This window comes from Barbatula barbatula (genome assembly GCF_947034865.1).
Source record: "Barbatula barbatula genome assembly, chromosome: 21".
In the NCBI taxonomy this organism is placed as follows: Eukaryota; Metazoa; Chordata; class Actinopteri; order Cypriniformes; family Nemacheilidae; genus Barbatula; species Barbatula barbatula.
Window position 1 is genome coordinate 9,207,213 of NC_136784.1, and position 16,991 is coordinate 9,224,203.

A 16,991-nucleotide genomic window follows, 5' to 3' on the forward strand; every position below is an offset into this window, starting at 1 on the left:
TGTGTTTTTTTAGAAAGTTCCGGACAGGATGTTGGTGTCGGTTTCCCATTTACACATTTTATATTGGATAATCTTGACCTTCTCTAAACAGTAAGAATGAACTATATTTTTATTATACCCTCCCCATTTAAGAGATTATATTTTGTGATATTAGACAGTGTGACATTGCTGTTTGTAGAAAAACACTGCCTTTTTACAGTCAAGGTAATACCGATTTTAAAATACTCATATTCTAGAATCACCGCCATTGTGTTATGATCCAACAACAATCACCTCATTACATTTCATTTGTTGTGCTCAGCTCATAAATAAAATGTTAACTTAAAATCAATTAGAACTTCAGGAAAAATGATCAACACAATCATAGTTTTGTTTTTGGTCTTGTTTGAAAAAGAAATGTAGAGTTAACCACAGTTGACCATTTTAGAAATATTAGAGACATTGCGACAGGTCTAACATTAATTCCAGAAAAAAACAATAATAACACTTACATACTCAAAATGGACCCTCCCTTACTCTCAGTGAATGTTTTTTTACAATGAGCCTGCTAATGTCTTTCAATGTAGTGTTTCAATGTAATACAAAGACATTAAATGAGCACTACTGCAACTGCACAATCTAGCATTGTGCTCTTATCTCCTCGTATGCACATTTCAAAAGCTTTTTCTTAAACACGTTTCAAATGTATAAATACATACATATAAAAACAATTAAACTATGTACAGTCAAATACTAGAAAATTAAACACGACCGTGAACAATACACAAAACAAACAAACAAGCTTGAACAACTTGTGTTAAAACGGAATCAACCAGTGGCCTGTATCACGAAGCTGGTTTGTGTTTTTACTCTTGTAAGTTTGCGTTTAGTTTGAGCAGACTCAAGAGTTTTCGGCCTCAAGAAAGTGTACTGGTTTCGTCGCCATGGTAACTTAGGCTCCACAGTTGACCTGCTCCGGAGCAGGTTTTATTCTGTGTTAGAGATTGCAACCAAATCTGGACCAATCAGCTGTGAGAATGTGACATATATCCCACGCAGTGAAGTCACCCAAAGTATCTGACTCAAAATAAAAAAAGTTTAGTGATAAGATGTTAGAGGGAAAATCTTTTGCTGCCAAGTGTTTTTTTATTGTATATTTACATTTATTGATTAGAAATCAAAACATATTATTATATGACTTGATAATTAATATTTAATAACGAATATTAAACAATAATGAATAATAATAACAATAATTAGTTAATAATTAACTATATTCGTATAAAAAAACGTTAATATTTAAAGCATTTTAAAGTAATGGAGTATACACATTATCTTTTGATCTTATTGTAAACCTATATAAATCATTTAAATTCAGTTGATTCTGTATTGATATAGTCAGTAGCTGACTTCTCAAAGTTTCACTGCAGCAGTGTTTATTCATGCCTTGTAAATGTTTCACTTCATGATATTGTTTCATAATGATCTTGTCATCTTCTAAAGAAAAGTGAATTGCACTGATACTCGCGATAAGTCAATCAAACTGATGATGCTTTGACACAGAACTATGTTCTGTGTGATTGGCTGTTTGCCGCACATGACACACTTTCAGGTGCACGCGCCTCACGAACTCTGGATCAAACCTGAGTTGACAGAGAAAGTTTATACCAAGCGTTGTGCTACAGCTGAACCTGATCTAAACAGGTTTGGTTTATCTGGTTATCAAAACTTACTCTGCAACTCAGTGTTTTTTGACCTTGCTTTGTAATAGAGGCCACAGGAAAATCAAATGCTTTACAGTCATGTTTGTGTTTTTAAGGTCCGTTTCTCAATCCGAGTCACTGTCAGATTCTGCTTCACGAGGCAATTTGTCTTCTTGCATGTACAGTTCTCTAACAGTTAGGATGCGTGCGAGCATGTTTTCCAGAGCCTCATCGCTCAGCGTGGACGTGGAGAACCATGTGGGGCTGCTTGGCACACAGGAGCGTTCAGGATTCAAGTAAAACTGGGACATGCTATGTCTCACGCTGGGAGAACTAGAATGAGAGAAAGAAACTTTAGCAGTCTGAGGTATCAGTCCCCCCCATGAACTTAATATGGCGCTGTGTGAGTTTAAATAACAGCAGGTGACATACCATTTCGAGAGATAGAACTCAAAAAGTCGAACAGGACAGCGGAAGGGATTCTCCGAATTCTCCTTTATCTTTAACGGCTTTCCCCTTTCATCTTCCTTTTTCCTCTTTTTTGCTGGAACACCGTCTAAAATGGACAACTCGACTAATTACTAAAAATTTACATTTTAAAAGACATTATCAAACGATGAAAATTTATTTTCCTCTGACCTGTGCTTGTGTCCTCTTTGTGGGGATAAAAGTGCAAATAGACCACTTTGCTGTTACCCTGGCCCCGACAGTAGCGCTTGAAGTGGCCGAAAGAGAGGCGTCGATGCTGCTCCACTGTTTTATAATTGAAGAACTTAGTGAAGAAATAAAGCAGCGTGTTCAGCAGCACGCCGGGTGAGAACGCCCCCAACTGCTTACAGTCCCACAGATACTTCTCCTCTACTTGAGAATGAGCATAACCTGTCAAAACAAAGATGGATTCTAATTCACGCACTTCTGCTCAGTCCATTCTGAAGTGAAAAAACATGAAATTACTCACCACTGGGTGTCCATCCTTTGAGCATGTTGGTCATCTCCTGGCAGAATCTGCTGTAGCAGACGTCTGCGAATATGTTCTCCATCCGATTATTCTTAAACAGATGCTACACACGTGGAAGACCAAATTAAAAAAGCTAGACACAACATATTAACAATGAAACATGACCAATTGAGAGAAATAAGGTGCATATTTAAGAACCACAAATAAGCATCTGTGTGTGTGTGTGATCTTAACCTGTTGGATGCCTAAGCAGAGATAAAAGATGCTATCAGGGCTGTAATTCTCTCCACTGGGTCGACAAACTTCAGAGATGAACTTGGAGAGGCCGTAACTCAGCTCAGCGGTGCTACACTTCAACAAGTCCTCCTTGAGCGTCATGCTTCGCGCTGAGGATGAAGAACAACGTTGTTTAACAGGCTGTTAAAAATGACTGTCTTCCATAAATAAATTATGATATTAAATTAATTCAAAGCGTTTGTCATTTATTCTATTATCTGTAGCTCATCATGTAAAGAAGGAAGCCAAAATTCTGAGTCTTACAGCCAAATTTGGGAGTCTCCACATGAGGTTGGGAGTTCCTCCAGAGCACCCAATTCTTCCAAGCACTGACGCCAGACTCATTTTGCATTTTGGGGAGGTCAACTGGGCCGTCTGATGATGCTGCACACTTACTGTCCTACATGTCAAGAACACAACAATCACATGAGCATCATATAAGCTCAAAATATTCTGCTTTTGATGTTCATACCCATTTCTTTTGAAGATCGCTCTCACTGTCTTTTCTGCGAGGCTTCTGTTTGACATTCGATACCTTCAGCTCCTTTTTGTCGTGTTTTTGCTCTTTTATAAGTTCAGTGCTCTCTGTAAACAGAACAAATCAACATGCATGACATTATATGATGGGTTATATCCGTTTTTGTACTCTTTTCACCTTTTAAGCATAAATGAGACAAAGGAGCTCCGAGAGCTATTACCGACTGGAAAATCAGCTTGCAGGTCAATCTGTGGTTCTTCTGTTGGGATAGGGGTGGGGGTCAGTGCAGATGGATTGATGGATGAAACAGATTTAGACTGTGCTTTCTGCAGCTCTGGAACAGATTTAGACAGGGCTTTCTCTAGTTCTGGAACAGATTTAGACTGTGCTTTCTGCAGCTCTGGAACAGATTTACATGGTTCTCTCTCCAGCTCTGAAACAGATTTAGACAGGGCTTTCTCTAGTTCTGGATAAGATTTAGACTGTGCTTTCTCCAACTCCGGAGTCTGATCCAATGTCTGAGCAGAAGAGACAGAATCCTCCCACCAACTTAGATTGCTTGACACATCTTCCGAATCGACATCCATAAAGTTACTTTTCTGATCTGAAAACGAGATTCACGTTACCAAAATTAAGTACATTTGTAGATTCACTATATAGTCTTGATCTATTTTCCATTACTTACCACTAGCTTTGATGTTTTTCTCTCTCTCTGTGTCCTCAGCAACCATCTCCGCCATCATGATGAGATCAGCCTCCAGAGGATCATCAGGGATCTTCTCTTTAATTTCTTGGATGGTCTTCACAATGCGTTCAGCACTGTCCAGAGTTGTAGGGAGGAACATGGGCACTGGAATCTACACAGAGACACATTGACATCAGTATTGAACAGTATGACACATCTACAACAAATACAATTGATTTTAAACTAATAATTGACAGCTGCAGTATTTAAACCTCAATATTCTGTTGTAATAAGGAAGACAGAAGTGTGACGTACCGGTAACGGTAACCCAACAGTCTGAGGAACATACTGTGTGTAGAGATTCATAGGAACCGGCACGAACACAGGCACCGGCACAGGCAACACTATTACTTTAGGAATTTCATCTGACACCACAACAGTAAGAAAAGAAGAAGGTAAGAATCCTATTCATTTCTCTGATGAGCTAGGATTTCCTATTAATCACTCAAAACAGAATGCTAGAAACTTGACTGGTTAGTACCACTTTGTGTCTCAGCATTACGGGTGTTGGGTTTACAGGACTTGGTTTTGTTCTTGGTATTCTGCGGTAAGGCCTTTCTCTTTCGGTTTCGATGTGGCGGGGCGCAAGTCCTCACAGTGCAATTCTGTGTACTGACCTGAGAGAAAATTCCATTCATAACAAATCTCAGAGGATCTCATTTTTTTTTTACAGTGTTTGTGTTAAATAGATTTCTAAGACCAGCTGGTGGGTCAATGTATTTAGGACAGCAGGTATATTTACCGTTTGTTCAGGAAAACTTTCATCCTCTGCAACTTCTACAGTAATGGATGGAACAGAGACTGAGGAAACAAAGAATTTAATTCTGTTAAAGGGACGATTCACACACACACAAAAAAAAATCTTTCATCATTTCATTAAAAACCTGTATAAGTTTCTTTCTTCTGCAGAACACAAAAGACAATATTTTGAAGAATATTGGGTACCAAACATCCTTGGCCCATGTTGACTTCCATTGTATGGACACAAAACCACTGAGTCAATATTTCTCAAAATATATTTTGTATTCTACAGAACAGAGTCATAAAGGCTTTGAACAGCATGAGCGTGAATAAATGACAACAGAATTTATATTTCTATGTGAACTAGTCACCATCCAGATCTGTGCTTTCCAGAACTACAGACTGTCCATTGGCTTCACTTGAGAACGATCTAACATTGTTGATGATAGGTGTGGTCTCTTTAGGGTGATGATGGACTGTAAAGGACACTGAGGTTGCACCTGTGGAGACAATGACATCACCAGCTTCTTAAGACCTCTAAAGAGCCAAAACGTTCATCACCAGTTTGAAGGACCACAGACATTATGCCAACACGTGTTTAGTGACACCATTGCCTTTAAAGGAACAGTTCGCCCGAAAATACAAAAATTTAAATGACAGAATCTTTATTTTTGGGTGAACGGTCCCTTTAATCAGCCAATTACTTTTAAGAGGATTGGAGCACATACCCCTCTTGGATAGAGATTTGTTTGCAGCTTTAGTGACCGCCCCTGTGACGGCCTGCAGACTGCAGAAGAACATCAGGCACCGCAGGTTGCAGAAATGCTTCATCTCATCCAACCATTTCACAGTTTCATTCATCTTCCTGCCCTGCCTGCACATTGTGCATTTGATCTCCTGTTAGAATCCAGCAGCAGAAACACCATATGTCACTTAAAGCCATGACCAGTGCATGACGTTTGATGCTGCAGCATGACAGAACTAGAGAGATGTTTTAAACAAATCAAAAAACAAATACACAAAAAATATTACCTGATGGATCAGTGAAGTATATTTTGACAAGCACTGGGTTTCACAAAACTCCTCCTGCTTGTCATTAAAAAACCCAGTCACTCGAGTCTTAGAGCCAGCGTCACAGTAAAAGCAGTCACGACAGTATTTCTCACCCCACTCGTTGGCCAGGTTATCCTCAAAGGATAACTTACATTCTGTACAGACAAAACCAAATCTGTATTTATCCAACAAGTGTCTGACTGGGTGAAAAGAGAGAAATAATCAAATAATCTCAATTACGATGGAACCACTTACTCTGCCCACAGAAAGTCCGGTCAACCTTGTTTATCCTTTTCACACTTTTCACAACTTGATCGGTCTTGCAGGAATCGCAGCAAGCTGTGACATTTTTAGTTTTTCCAAAGTCCCCAACACAAGAGTCATCACAGAAAACATACATTTTTTTCTGGAGGATTGGATAAATAAGAAATGATGATTATAAAGGGTATAACAATAAATATTGGCACAGTATCGATTGACGTATACTACCGGTCAAAGTCTAGGATCACTTACTTTTATATGTTTTCACATTTTAGAATAATAGTAAACTCATTAAAACCATGAAATAATACAGTTGTAACTGTGGGAATTATGTTGTGACTAAAAGCATTCAAAATAATTTAACTCTACGTTCTATTTTATCACCTTTTATGTAAGCATTTTGTCACTCTTTGACTAGAATTAGCTAAATCATTCTCATGGCATTTTATAAGCCTGTCTTCTTGATGTCTTAGAATTTAAGTGTTCTAATTCTAATTCCTAGTTTTAATTTGTATTTTAACTTAAAGGAGTAGTTCACTTTCAAAATAAATTCTCATGATAATTTACTCACCCCATGTCATCCAAGATCGTGAAGCCATGAACGCGCATCGCAGAACAGAGCAAGCCGAGCATTTGTGTTTATAAAGCATATAAATATATTTTTTTTAAATATGACTTATCGTTTGCTAGATAAGGCCTTTATTCATCATCTGGTATGGTTTAAAGCCCTTCTATGCTGCACTGAAACTGTAATTTTGTCCTTTGAAGTCCACTATATGGAGAATAATCCTGGAATGTTTTCATCAAAAACCTTAATTTCTTTTCGATTTAAGAAAAAAAACCATAAACATCTTGGATGACATGGGGTGAGTAAATTACCATGAAAAATTATTTTGAAAGTGAACTACTCCTTTAAGTGTTTTTTTTCCACTGACCAATTTTTCACTCCAGTTTTATTCCTGGACATAAGGAACCCTACAGTACCTTGAACTCCAGTAGGTTGGGCTTGTGGGAGAATGATTGCAAACATTGAGCACAAGGGAGTCTGGTGACCGTTTGGTCCCGTCTACTGGAGGCGGAAGTCTTTACTGATGAACTGGTCACTGCAGGAGCAGGTCTTGGGGCAGCAGGTCTTGGGGCAGGAACATTGTTGCTTGTAGAAGTTATCTTCTTTAGAACTTTCTTTTTGTTTATTACCGCCTAAACCAAAGCAAAACAGAGCCATAACTAATACATCACCGTAATATTCTTACATGAAAGGTCAGTAGCAGACATGACTGAAGTCTACCTCATATGACACTACACAGGTAAAGGAGCAGAAGTTCTGAACGGTTCCTTCAGACATTGTTAGATGATACTGTGGCACTTGTTTCTTCTTGCAGTTTTTGCATTCCACAGCAGTCCCTGTAGTTCCCACAAAAGAGTTCCATGTTTGATCTTGCACTTTCAAAACAACTTGATAATATTGTATTTTTTATGTTGCTTTAATGAGAAGCTGCAGTGTCCTATATTTGATGTAACAGTTAACTCTTTTCTGTAATTTATGACACAGACGTGTCCATTATGAACAAACCCCGATTACATAAAAGAAGATATTTTGAATAATGTTGGTAACCAAACAACAGTGGTATCCATTCACTTGCATAGGTTTTGTGTCCATACAACAGAAGTGAATGGGTACCGTCGTTGTTCAGTTATCAACATTCTTGAAAATATCTTCTTTTGTGTTACGCGGAAAAAAGAAACTCATACAGGTTTGAAATGAACAGAGGGTGAGTAAATGATAACAGAACTTCCATTTTTGGGTGAACTATCAATTTAAGCAAGCTATGTTTCTGTGTGTGTATATGGTTGTGTTACCTGAGGAACTGAGAGTCTGGGCTGTATAGGTCGTGGCACAAGAGTCAGAGCAGAAAAGCTCTTCTCCACCCTCTGAGTTCTGACTAACCACCATTTCTGCAGATGGGTGCTTGGCGTGACACATTTTGCAGGTGGTAGTTTTGAGACCCCTCTGCAAGTGAAGACCAAGATATTTTAGCAAATTTGGTTTTTAAACAAAAATCAGAAGACAGCTTTGGCTTTTACCTTTTTGTAGACTTTGAGGCACTTTTGGGTGCAGAACTTGACAGTGTTGCCCTCTATCTGTAGAGTGGGACACGAACCATCTTTGCTTTTACAGTACCCACCACAGTTCATGCAGCAGTTCATGGTTAACTTATGGGAAGAGAGGAACTGGTTGAAACAAACGTCGCTGCACAGCTTATGGACGGTGCCCATGGACTTCACCTCGTGACCATGAGTCTATCAGAAACGACAAAAGATGTTTTGACTCAAAATCAAGCAATTCATTTGTATAGATCTCATCAGTCACATATAGAAGACTATATAATTATTCTTCAGATGGAGATGATCACTCACCACACTTGTCCTCTGACACACGCTGCACCTGAAGTTAAAAGCACTAATGCATTTTTGGCTGCAGAACTCCTTTGTAGTTCCTGACGTGTCCACTGAGGCTAAAAGCACATCCTTTGGGCGAGAAATCTCTCTGTAGGAAGTATGATACACTCTGTAATAGTTCACTTACATGTGTGCTTTTCAGTTTATTCTGGTTGTAGAATAGATAGTTTAAGCTTACTTGAGGCAGTGGTGACATGTTTTCTTTTTGACCTCAATGGCAGAGGTGATGCAGAGACACTGAGGTGAGCAGTAGAGTTTAGGAGAGCCGCTACGCTGGAAGGCCGTTTTACCCTTCAGTATGATCCTTTTACAGCCTGCACACACCGTAACAATGGCACTGAAAGGGGCTTGTTTGGGAATGGAGACTGCAGGGACCGATGGTGCTTTCGCTGCCGTTGCCACTGGCTCTCCTGTGGTGTGAAGATGAAAAGACATTTAAAGACTTACACTAGCTCCTTAAAGAAACATTCATGGAACTTAAGGGGTGACTTGAGCCGAATAACTAGAGAAGGTTGTGGAGATGAGGAATAATAATGAGAATTTTCATGTAATATCATACCAATGGCATTTCCTCCCATGGGGAACGCCGGACGGATCGTGATCTTATCAGGTGTCTGGGTAAAATCCTGAAAACATGAACGCAGAAGGATCAGGGCACGTGAGTGGATTCAAAGCAGGTCGAGGGTAAAATAATCTAGGTTAAAACAGCATATCACCTTGTGTTCCCTAATGTTTCTCATTGGAGCCTGAGGAGCTTTTCTACACTCCTCATCTATTGGTTCCTCCTTGATCTTCACAGACATATTGACAGAGGGTTGGACCAAATGAAGCTTCCTGAGTCTCACCACAGGCTCTGTTTGCTGGATATAAGTAGAGATTTATTGGATAAACAAAGGAGCATTGAGAGCAAACTAAAGTCAAAAGTATAGTTCACCTACAAAATGAAAATTCTGTCATCATTTACTCACCCTGTTGTCCTGTGTGATTCTCTTTCTTCTGCAAACCACAAAAGAAGATATTCTGAAATGTTGGTAACCAAAAACTGTTGGTCCCCATTGACTTCTATTGTACGGACACAAAACCAAAGTCAATGGGGACCTGCAGTTTTGTGTTACAAACATCTTCTTTTGTGTTCTGCAGAGGAATGAAAGTCATACAGGTTTCAAATGACAAGAGGGCACGTAAATAATGACAGAATTGACATTTTAATGGTGAAATGTGTTCCTGTAGCTCAGTGGTTAGAGAATGGCGCTAGCGACGCCAATGCCTTGGGTTTGATCCCAGGGGATTGCACATTGTCATGAACAAATGTATAGTACAATGCAAGTCTTTTTGGATAAAAGTGTCTGCCAAATGAATGAATGTAAATGAAATATCCCTTTAAAGGTGAAACAATGAGAATGTGCTCACCATTCCAAATGACTCCATCCTGTTTCTGTCATCTTTGGCTGTTTGTGTTTCTGGTAAAGTGTACAAAACATGTTCAAACACTGTTCTGAAGTACTGGTTTGCTAAAATCAAAACAAATGTACACCAACCTGCATCTTCTGGTTCATCCACCTCCATCCTTCCACTGTGATCCCCAGTGTAGTCTGCATCTATAGGCATTTCACTTGTGAAGTCCTCAACTTTAGTGATCACTAGCTCTTCTGAACACTGCGCTGTATCCTCTGTGTTCATCTCCCGGTCTTCGTTTTCTTCTTCATCTGTTTGCTTATTGTTTCTTGGTTGACTTGTCACCTTCATGCATTTATCGTGTAGTCGCAAATCTACATCTTCCTGCTTCATGGCCTCCTGAAGCTTGACATGATCCCCCTCCATCACGTTGTCTTGAGGGTCAGACTTTATTCCTGCCTCAGTGGAATCCTCACTGTCCAGAGGAAAACCTGATGCGGATGTACAGCTCAGAGGTGAAAAGGCCTCTGTAGATTGTGAGGAAGCAGACATCCCTCCTGAATAAAGAAAAACAAATTCATCCCGATCCACGGCACCGTCCGAAAACAAAACTAAGGATAGCTACTAAATACTAAGGTGGTTTTCAACTTCTGTATTTCGCAGACAAGATGCATCCACAATACCTTCTAGTTTCAGAGCAGCTCCTGGACCACCGGTAACAAAACTAAAATCATTCTGAAAGTCAGAATCCATGTTAACATCATACCGTCCTTCCATCTGCAGCTCAGCTCCCGCATGTCTGGCCTATAGGGCGAAAAACAAGTCTGTATTAGCAAAGTAAGACATAACAGACATTAAGAAACAGTTCAAGATCTCAAGACAAGCATTATTCCAAATTGATCATTTTTGTTTCATTCTGTCAATTAATAACAACATTTCACCCGAATATTAAATACAACTATTGTTTCAGATAATGAAAACTGGGAAAAAAAGGGAAAATGACAGAAAATATGTTTTGTTCTTTTCTAGACCTCAAATACTGCAAAGAAAACAAGTTATATTAACTTTCAAGCAGTTCAACAGTAATTGTTGTACATTTATTTAGGAAAAGTTAAAAAATAATTATTTTACGTGATAACCTGTTTATCACAGTTTTCATGCGTCATGCTGTCAGTCTTTCACATTGCAGTCGGATAACTTTGTCACCCCTGAGGTTTAATTTCGGTGAAATTCAATAGACACTGAACTGGAATGGCCACAATATATGCTGGTTAAATGAAAATTCAGAATGGTCGCAATTTTTTTCTGCGTCTCTATGTTTGTAACCACAGCATGAGACTTACAGGTAGTACCAAGGCATGTGGACATTTATAGCAATCCCTATGATAATATTACGACCGCCTCATGTACAAGCACATCCATTTTGCTTATAAAACTAAAAAACAATACTCAAATAATACAGCTGTACTATGATACCACGTCTTCTTATAGAAGACTACTTGGGTTATCAGTGCGCATCTCTTCTGAGAGGATAGGGAGGGGAGCGTATAGATGAAGTCCAGGGTGAGTGGGTATATGTCACCAAAACAATCTTTCATCATTTACACACCCTCAGGTTGTTCCAAAACTGTATACATTTCTTTGTTCCGATGAAAATGGTTAAAGACATCTATTTTTATTCTTATACCTCGGTCGGTACTAGTAACTGGACAGGAACTGCTGTTGATTTCAGATATCGTCGATTGGGACCAGGGAAATCGCCTGGCGAAAAATGCTCGCTGCACACCCTCAACGAACGGATGGATTCAGCGGGTGAGTTTATATCCCGGTGTAGCGCGAGCAGCCACAGCTTCAGTCTCTCTGGATCTTGCATCGGTATCGTGTGAAACGTCAAACTTTCTTCTTGCGCAGATACCTGCGGCCGCAGACGTAACGCTTTCTCTCGGTTAAAGCATCCGGGAAAAGCGCACACTCGTACCATTGTGAGTGATCCCAGACTCACTGCTGCGCGAAACCGGTCTCGATAACGTTATCCTTATGTTGCACAGATGTGCGAGTCTGGACGTGCAGAAGCAGACACGAGAGCTACGACGAAAATACTGATGTTGACATTTCCTCTCATAAAGCTGCCGTGCTGCTCTAGAAGGCTTTGAATAAAACACACGAGACTTTAGTGTGACTTTATGGAGCTTGACAACCCGTCGCTGTTGTCGAAAACGAACAGCTCTTGTGTGTCGTGTTTGTTGACAAACCAACATATAGCGCAGTTCCTCCCCCTGGTGGACTGGAGCGTCATCGCTAGCGTTTAAAGCCACAACGATGATGTTTTGGTGGACTGGAGCGTCATCGCTAGCGTTTAAAGCCACAACGATGATGTTTTAAAGCCATGTTGCGTAAAATCATTTTGAACAGGACAATATAGTCTTTACTGGAGTTGGACGGGTACTCATGCATGTATTTGCTAAACCAAGACAAAGATATTTGGAAGAATGTCAGTTTCCAAACAGATCTCATCCCCGGTTTACTGCAAAAGCAGGGAAAATAAGTACTATGCAAGTCAATGGGGCATGAGATCTGTTTGGTTACAGATATTCTTCCAAATATCTTCATTTGTGTTTAGCAGAACACAGGGCGAGTAAATGATAACAGAATTTTCATTTTTGGGTGAACTATCCCTTTAAGACGGTCGGACTTTCATATGTTTTTATAAAAGTTACAAATAATAATGCAGTGTTTTGTATAAAAGTACAAATGGAATTGAGGCATGTAGTTTAGATATTGAAATACGGATAGGTAAAGCATGTATTTATGTCATCCATCGATTGGTCAACGCTGTTTCTTAGAGGTCTATCTGAAGAGTATCCTTATAAGAGAAAATCGTAGGCACGGCATTTGGTTTAAGTCTTCGCGTATAACTAGCAACACATTTGAGCTCTTTTACTCGACTAAATGCTTCAAAATGCATCAGGCGAGAAGTGCCGAGAACTTGTTTTGCTGCTCATGCTCAACGGCGGCTCTCATCGTCTCAAGAGCATCCACATTACATCATCGATCTAGAATACACTGCCCATATACAGTGACAAAAGGGATAGTCCACCCCAAAATGAAAATTCTGTCATCCTCAAGTTGTTTCAAACCTGTATACATTTCTGTGTTAGGAACTGAGATGTCTGGGGCAGGGGGCCCATTGACTACCTGAAAAAAATGTTTTATCTGTTAAACACAAAGAAGATTTTGAAGAATTTAGGAAAAGAAACAGTTCTGGAGCACCTTGGCTACCCCATTAATCTCAATTCAAATCTCATTCCTCGAAATACCTTTGTGTTCAACAGATCAAAGCAATGTATACAGGTTTGGAACTACTTGAGGGAGAGCCAGATTTTAGTGTAAGCGTGTTGGAAGAAATGAGGGGAAAACGAAAAAGATGCAGCATCTGGCTGCATTTTAATAACATTGAAGATTGCAAAGCCAAGTGCAGAATTTGTAAAATGAAAATATTCATCAGAGCAGGGTGAAAAACAAATCTGCACAGACATCTAAGAAACTCCCACCCATCCGTGCAGCTGGAGAAATCGCATCAGCCCATCCAAACTGAGGGATCTAATATTTCTAAATGCCAACCTACACTAAAGAAGTGTCTTAAAGGGATAGTTCACTTAATTTAAATTCTGTCATCATTTACTCAGCCTTAGGCTGTTTCAAACCTACAGTATATACATTTATTTGTTCTGTTAAACACAAAGAAAAATTATTTGTAAAAATAGACTGACAGTTGAAGGGAAGGAGTTAACGGATGCTCCCCCCAAAACGTAATTTCAGGGTGGAAGTACACTTTCAGATTTTAACTTAAATAGCTATATGATTTATTAAAACCGGCATGAAAACTCGTATTGTAACGCTTGTGCTCTCCTGTCATCATGCCTTTGCAGAATAACCACAAGTCGCGTTCTCCCGGATGACAGCGCTCTCACCCTACGTACTTTTAGGACCATACATGTGAACAGCCCCAGCGTGTTGCTGCAACAAGTGTCTTAGTTTCGCGGCTGCTCCACAGTATTTGAGCTTTCCTGAATCTCAGTGGTAAAAGGATTGCATTAACAACGCAAGGGGATTGCAGATACCTATGTAAAATGTGTATATGATAATGCTATGTAAGTCGCTTTGGATAAAAGCATCTGCCAAATGCCTAAATGTAAATGTATTTGCCTTAGGCGCGGCTAACTTGGGAGCATTCGTTTGGGAGGAGCAGTGGCGGATCCAAGGTGGTACTGAACACCCCTGACACCCTGGGTCAAGCTCCAAAATTTTTTTGACGTTTGGCGGCAGTGCTGCACGTGACATCACCATACACGAAAGTCAAGCGAGTCAGTGTTTATCTTTTAGATTTCTACTTTAAAAAGTAGTTGTGCGATGGATTTTACAGCGGAAAATCTGAGATTTATTTTTTAAAGACTGACGAAAGATATAAAAGAAGAAAATCACTGCAATTTGCTAAACAAATGGAATATTTGCAATTTGCTAGCCATTTCAAGTCAGACTCAACCAGGTAAGTTATTTTTGTTGAACCATACCATTATTGTGTAATCTACCTACTTTCTAACGTTACACTTATAAATGTTCCGTAAATGTAAAGTTTTCGCAGCATTTTCTAACCTTAGATAAATACAAGCAGTGTCGGGAGAGAACCCCCTGTTTTTTTATTTTTTGAGCAGGTGTACTTCATAAAAACTTTAGAAACACACAAGAGGGAAGCATCATGTTTTAAATATGTTTCACTGTTTAGCCTTGGCTTTAGTATTTCCCAACATACATTGTTTACATCAGGGTCGGAAATGGCTTTGGAAATAAAATGACAACAAGCTGAACAAAACTGCTCTCCAAATTCAAGATAAAAAAGGAAACGCATTCCCTGCATAATAAAAAGCTAGCTACGACAGTCGCAATCTAAATAAGATGAGGTGAAAATGAACGAATGTGGATGACAGCGTTTTGCTCTGCTTCAGCTTTGAGCATTACAGCCAATCAAGTTCATTGTAGGAATATACTGGCCAATCAGATGCGTTTGAATGATTCACCGATGAAGAAGAGCTGAGCTGAAGTGCGCCACGCCCACACTCAAAGTTGATCATTTACAACCGCGTACAGATACGATGTAAGAAAGAGATGCATTAGAGTAGTCAAGACTCTTTACTGTATAACCTGAAGCCATTGAGTGTTTCAGTGATGTTGGATGTTCTTTGTTTGTATTCTATATATTTCCTATTTGAATAACTGATTTTTACCTTGTTCCTTGCAGAATCAAAACAGCAATAAAATAATTAATAAACGCTTCTCTTGTTCTCTAGCTTGTTTTTTAGCGTATAAAAAGTGTTCATGTATTCTTATGTCTGAAACTAACAATTAAGATTACAACATCAAGGGCAATAATCAGCATCAATGATTTTGTTTTAATCTTGTAGTCCTATGGAATGAGTATATATTTGATCATATATATGCTGCTCATCAGTTTAAAGATACATCTGTTGTCAGGGTTAAACTAACTAAGGTTTTCAACCTTTTCATTATTTATATTTTATACTTTTATAATGACTTTAATCTCATTACGTCAAGCAATTGTTTTGTATTCGTCACATTTGTGACAAACTCTGGGAAGTATATTATCACTTGTACCTCTAATCATAAATCCTAGGATTTATTTACAGTATATATAATTCGATGCGAGGTCAGGGTACACACACATTTTCTGTCGGGGTCTGTTGACCCTCTTAAATTGCCTCGGTCACCCCATATATAAAACTCTCTAGCTTCGCCACTGGGGAGGAGTAAAGCGCTGACGTATGTGGCTTTAACGTTATCGTGGATTAAAATCCGTCTCGAATTATTTTCGGATGGCATTTACACCTGGTCTTTTCACGGTCGTATTTCAAAAAGAAAATGACCCAGATTAAAAATATGTTTACTATAAACGCTGCAATATTCATGAAAAAAAAGAACGGTCATTTCACTGGGACTTTAAATGTATAGATGTAAAGTCCTACACACCCAGGACAGCACGAGCGTGAGTAAATGTTTACAATTCGTTTAGTGTGATTTCTTTCTTTTAACTGTAGTTCAATACATACCGCTTTTAGCTGTGGAATTGGCACAGGCACAGCTGACTTCTTCAGGATTCGTCTTATCCTTCCCTCATCTGGTTTATAATCGTCAGGTTTGAAATGTTCACTGCACAGCCTGGATCCTTTGATTTTCTCCCAGGGTGTATTTAAATCCCACCCAATAGCGAGCAGCCATAGCTCCAATCGCACACAATCATTCAAAGGGAATTTGTGAAATATTAACCTCTCATCTTCTGTTGTTTTTGACGCACGCAATCTTACGGTTTTCTCTAAATTCCAGCATCTCGGATAAGCACACGTACGCACCATTTTAAAAATGGATACTAATAAAAATCGACATTAAAGGCCAGACAACTCTTTTCGCCGTCCTCTTCTCATGTAAACAATACGAGGTAACGCGTTCGCAAGAGGCGCCTTGCCACCTACGTCATACGTCAGTTCAGAGGTCAGTCTCTCTCGTGAACGTCAACTCGCAACTTACTGCTGTTGCCCGGAGGACAGAAATAATATAAATGTTAAAACACTGTAGTTTCATTATCAAAAACCAGTCGATTTACTTTAGAAGATCCACTTGATACTGTTCTGGAATATCGGTGAAATAAGCTATTTTCGCTGTGTATAAACATACAAAAATGATTATTCATATATTTAGAGATGTAGTCATTACAGGCAATGAAGCTGATAAAACACCCATCACCGCAGATCCTTCTCCTCTCCGCCATGTTTAAAATTCAAGGCCCGGCCATCTCGGGAATTTGGGTATCAAAATTATTTTCCAACTTCCCAGTGGGAAACGCGACATTAGAAAGCGTTCATGTTTTACCTC

The 16,991-nt window shown here is 39.2% G+C and overlaps 1 protein-coding gene across 2 annotated transcripts; it reads right to left on the reverse strand.

The window, feature by feature from the left end:
* Positions 1–377: 377 nt before the first annotated feature.
* On the reverse strand, positions 378–16,601 carry LOC306910511 (zinc finger MYM-type protein 4-like). Of its 2 annotated transcripts, none has more exons than XM_079485088.1 (28): positions 16,172–16,601; positions 10,733–10,853; positions 10,193–10,606; positions 10,065–10,114; positions 9,371–9,514; positions 9,214–9,280; positions 8,833–9,064; positions 8,613–8,742; positions 8,280–8,495; positions 8,055–8,205; positions 7,483–7,598; positions 7,179–7,394; positions 6,189–6,339; positions 5,913–6,088; positions 5,609–5,777; positions 5,252–5,380; positions 4,882–4,940; positions 4,621–4,756; positions 4,395–4,504; positions 4,080–4,251; positions 3,615–3,998; positions 3,389–3,501; positions 3,181–3,316; positions 2,875–3,026; positions 2,641–2,743; positions 2,322–2,561; positions 2,115–2,238; positions 378–2,015 (listed from the first exon to the last, which is right to left on the reverse strand). In XM_079485088.1, exons 1-28 carry the CDS (start codon positions 16,472–16,474, stop codon positions 1,808–1,810), a joined length of 4,722 nt encoding a protein of 1,573 aa, XP_079341214.1. In that variant the 5' UTR covers positions 16,475–16,601; the 3' UTR covers positions 378–1,807. The 2 variants fall into 2 exon arrangements, with proteins under 2 accessions (XP_079341214.1, XP_079341215.1); XM_079485089.1 differs by lacking the exon at positions 16,172–16,601 and adding an exon at positions 11,737–12,327.
* Between the last annotated feature and the right edge of the window lie 390 nt (positions 16,602–16,991).

Coding starts and splice junctions, on each gene's coding strand:
- LOC306910511 (XM_079485088.1), bottom strand. CDS start 16,474: ATGGTGCGTACGTGTGCTTATCCGAGATGCTGGAATTTAGAGAAAACC. Junction 10,854..16,171: donor CAATTCCACAGCTAAAAGCG/GTATGTATTGAA, acceptor TTCGCCCTATAG/GCCAGACATGCGGGAGCTGA. Junction 3,317..3,388: donor GCGATCTTCAAAAGAAATGG/GTATGAACATCA, acceptor CTTGACATGTAG/GACAGTAAGTGTGCAGCATC.